Source organism: Physeter macrocephalus, unplaced genomic scaffold (genome assembly GCF_002837175.3).
Source record: "Physeter macrocephalus isolate SW-GA unplaced genomic scaffold, ASM283717v5 random_5466, whole genome shotgun sequence".
NCBI lineage: Eukaryota > Metazoa > Chordata > Mammalia > Artiodactyla > Physeteridae > Physeter > Physeter macrocephalus.
In genome coordinates this window covers 1-4,499 of record NW_021150750.1, presented here as the reverse complement: position 1 = coordinate 4,499, position 4,499 = coordinate 1, and the positions used below count along the sequence as shown (strand labels likewise).

At 54.2% G+C, this 4,499-nt stretch overlaps 1 protein-coding gene across 1 annotated transcript; it reads left to right on the top strand.

The window, feature by feature from the left end:
* Positions 1 to 4: 4 nt before the first annotated feature.
* LOC102988746 (protein ARMCX6-like) lies at positions 5 to 541 on the top strand (the record flags this gene model as incomplete). The annotated part of the gene is made up of 1 exon (XM_007120534.2): positions 5 to 541. A coding segment is annotated over one exon (537 nt), but the record flags the coding sequence as incomplete, so codon positions are not given.
* Between the last annotated feature and the right edge of the window lie 3,958 nt (positions 542 to 4,499).

The window sequence follows — 4,499 nt, the reverse complement described above, 5'->3', positions numbered from 1 at the left end:
TTTCAGTTGTGTTCTTGGCCTCTCCAAGTGCCCTTTCATTCAGGGAAAAGTGTTGTTAGCTCAGCCCCGGGACACTGGTTTTTCATTTAGCCACGATATCAATAGTCATTTGGCCAGCCTCTCCATTGCTGGAAACACGATCCCTATTCCCGACCCTGCTGTTGAGGCTTTCTGTGCCCCGGATAACTTGAAAGCCAGTGTTGAAAATCAGGGCCAGCTTAAGATGTACATCAACGAAGTGTGTCGGGAGACTGTGTCACTTTGCTGCAACTCATTTCTGCAGCAGGCCGGATTAAATTTGTTAATAATCATGACAGTTATTAATAACATGCTTGCCAAGTCCGTTTCAGACTTGAAGTTTCCTTTGATACCAGAGGGAAGTGAATGTGCTGAGGGGCACGTTGTGAAACCCTTGATGGGTTTGTCTGAAAAGCCAGTCTTGGCGGGGGAGTTGCTGGGAGCCCAAATGTTGCTCTCCTTCCTGTCCCTCTTTATCAGGAACGCAAACAGACAGCTTCTCCCAGCAATCCCGGCCTCTTAAACGGCCCCCTCCAACAGGATGGGACTGATCCACCCCGAACCAAAACCCGATCAGTGAACACACACTTGTGTTCTCAATCAAAGACTCTGCAGTGGGTGCTATTGAAGATCCAGCCTTAGCCAATAGCCATATCTCTGGGTGAAAGTTACACTTGCTAAATCCAGGGCCACTCTCTTGTTGGCCAGGCGGGGGTTCCCACGGAGCTTTGAGTAACCTCTTGGTTTTGCAGTCTGCAGGCAGTGCGCGTTGTAAATTGCTCCCTTGCAGCCTTCTTCCTGTGGTAAAGGGATCATTTCAGCTGTGTGGTGAAAGAACACCATTTTCTAGCCTGACAAGGGATGCCTTGCCTGTGGTGGTCTCCCTGTCTAAGCTGGACCGTCTTGTGGAGACCAGACCCACATGGGAGCTTGTGCCGAAAATGCATCGGTTGCTGCGTAGGTTGAATTCTTTTTCATTTGCTCTCTTTTCTTCACGAGCCTATGGATGGTAAACCTATTCAGCAAAAAATGTACACTCCCCTTCTATGAGCTATACTGACTCAGCCTCGTCCACCAAGTCTGCATTTTTATGTATCACCAATAAAGCTGTGCGCTTTAACTGGCAAAAACGAGACATGGTACTTGTCTTTGAGTTTATAGTCTGCGTGAAGAGGAAGCCCAAAATACATGATCAGTGCTAACTAACTGGGGCATTTGCCCCTGAAAAATGTCCGCCTAGCAGTGCCCACAGGAGGCAGGGGAAGAGATGGGCTGCAGGGTTCAGGATAAGCTTCCAGAAGGGGCTGGGGGCGGGGATGGGGCAGGGGAATGGGGTGGAGGGTGGAATTAAGAAGGACTGTTGGGAGGACTATAGGAGACAGCACCTGTGAAGCAGGCAGCACAGTGCCTGATGCAGAGGAATCCTTCCCTCGATGAAGGTGTCTTTCCTCGCCTGCTGGCCTAGAGAGGAAGGTCAGTATCCTTGAGGTTTTGTCTACACATCCTTGGGGGCCACAGGGCAACCCATCCCTGCCCAATTTAGTGCACAGCTATAGCAGTAACAGTTGCTACTTGCCGAGTGAGTGCCTGCTTTGTGTTGTTCTCTCTCCTGAGGAGCAGCTGTGAAATCTACTTCCAGGCTCCCTCCCTTCCTTGGGATGCCAAGCTCAAATTCCTGGCTGAGTGAAAAGGCTTGGCCCTTGCTTCCTCTGGGGAGCCTCCTTGCTGCCCTATCCCTGGTACTTCTGTGGGATCCAGGAAGGGGACAGTGGAGGCCTCTGTGAATCCCCGAAGGGGTGGGAGGGCAGATGCTGAGGGGCGTGGCATGGCCATGGCTGGTCCATCCATCCGGAGACATGTTCATGCCCTCCATCCAAGCCCCTGGCACCCCTTGGAGGAAAGGAAGAACGCAGCCCTGCACACTGAACCACTCCATGAATCTGGGCAACTCATTCCACCACCCCCTCCCAGCAAGCCTCAGCCCCTGCATCACCAAAGCCAGGTTCCCTGCGTGTTTTTGATGTGTTGTGAAATGGTTCTCTTCCTCAAAGCCCTGGCTAACAGAGGGGACAAGAAGCTGCCTTTGGGCAGTGCTGCTTCTGAGCCCGGTGCCCTCTCCTGGTCTCCCTGGGATGTGACTCTGGGCCACTGCTCCCTGGGCATCAGCTGGGTACAAGTGCTCTGCCTTCTGACTGCCCTCCTCCGTATAGAGCATAGTTTTATTTCAAATTTTTAGATTTTTTTCAATTTTTTTCCTCCCTTCTCCTGGAGTTTGGGGGGCAGGTGGGTTGCCACTCTCCTGCTTGTACTCATCCACCCCAGAGTTTGGGCCATGGCTAGTAGTCATGGGTGCCTGCCAGGGACTCTGCCCCTTCCCAGACCCTGGTGCCTTGATTGGCCAGCATGTGACTGTGGTTGCTGCGACATCACACCCCCAGCAATGTTCACCCCGCTGGGGCTTTGTTTGCTGGCTCTGGGGCCCTGTCTTGTTTTCAAAGAGCTGCTAACGTGGTCCCCCCCTTTCTCCCAAGCCAGCCTCAGGTGGGCCGGGCAGTCTGTTTCCCACGCAGGATTGCCCTGCGGGCAGCCCCGCATCCACTTGTCCCAGTGGAGCCTGCTGGCCGATGGTGTCTTCAGCGACACCTTATTGCTCAGCCTCTGTAATCTCAGCCCAAAGGCGGAGCATTTCTCCTTCCTCCTGGCTCGGGGTCCCAAATTAACACGTGCTTCCCTCCTGCTCTGCACTCTGCCGAGTCCCCGTTTTGAGTCCTGCCACAGGCAGTAGGTCCACCGTCTCTGAGGCAGGCATTTGGCGCTTTCAGGCCACAGCTGACTCCTATCGCGGGGGGGGCTCGGAGACCTTCTGCCCATCTCCTGAGCAATTCTGTCACAGGGCAGCCTGCCAGCATTGACGTGTCTCCACGGTGTGGTCTTGGCCCAAGTCAAGAGCCCCTTCTCCATTTGCTGGCACTGCCCTCCCGAAAACACTCCCTGCGTGTGGAAGCACAGGGCTCTGGTCTGCCCTTCATCCCTTTGTTGGTTGCTGTGCCAGGGCAGGAGCCCAGCTCCCCATTCTGCCTACTACAGGGGCGTGGAGGGGGACTTCAGCGGGGGGCGTGGAGGGGGAGCACGGGGGGGCGGGGCGCATGCCTGCCAGTCAGGGCCTGATTAAGACATTCAGAGGCTTTCAGCACTGGAAAGACTAAGGTGCCTCCTCCCATGCTTAATTCAAAAATGAAACAGCAGGGGAACACCAAGCACAAACTAGCCCACCTCTCTTCTGCAACCAAATGAGTTTCTTGCCAGGTTTCCCCATGGCAAACATTAGACAAGGTCATCAAAGCTTGAGCTTGTCACACTCCGTGGGGAGGTGCCTGCCTTGATGGGGCCGCCCTAGCCAAAGCTGTCTCTTCGGTAAATCTGGAACTGCCTCCACAGACTGCCCTCCAGCTCCACAAAGCGCCCTGGATTCCCTTCTTCTTCATCTCATTATCTTGTCTACACTTTGTGCCTGTAGGTACTGATTTCTGCTCTAACTCCCAGGGCCCTCCCAGCCTGCTGCCTCTCCTGGGAATTTTGTTATTTGACCCCCCACTGCACCCCTCTCTGCCATAAGTGCAGGCAAGGTTGCAGACATCCAGCTTCCCAGCTGGTACACCCAGTCTCACACACTGCATCCCCACGGGGGCCCTTAGTGCCACTCTCAGACCAGTTTCAACCACAGTCCCCTCACTTTGAAATGTCACCAGGGACAGGCACAGCCCTCACCAAGTCAGTCTCTACGCTGGGCCACCACAGCACCTTTTGGCTAAGAGTTTGACAGCTGTGTGGAGCACTGGCCCCCACCTCCTCCTACAGGCCACCGGTTGGTCTAAGATGCAATGGGCACTGCAGCACAGTCCCGTGGGGCATCAGCCAGTCCCCTGAAGGCTCATTTTCCCTTATTGCCTCTCTTTTGCGTGTGGCTTAGGACGGCCTTCCCCACTTCCCAATTACAAAAGGAGTCTCCTACATGGTTTCCTAATTCTTTCATACCTTTCCACTTAAAGGGTTGTCTCAGGGATATACTTGGAATTTTCTGACTCTTTTTCCAAATGGATAACCTGTTAACCCAGCACCACTTATCACTCCATTCTCACGGTATAATTGGTGCATTCTGGGACCTTCATGCACCCAGCTGAGCATCCCCTCTGTGGCTTCCTGCTGTGGAATTCCTCTTGGGGCACACCCCTTTCTCCCAGGAACCCCTCACTGACTCTGGGACCCTCTGCTCACTGGGTGGCCTGTGGCAGGTGGGGTGCGTGTGTTGGCAGGGAGGGTGTGTTGGTGCCTGTGGGCAGGCGTCTGCCCCAGGTACCCTCTCAGGACGTGCTCTGGCCCACAGGAAACTTAGGAACCCCCCGCCCTGCCTGCTTTAGCACCAAGGGAAATGGGACTGTTTTCTTCCCTCTCCAAAATTGCCTCATTTTTGTGAGAGAAAG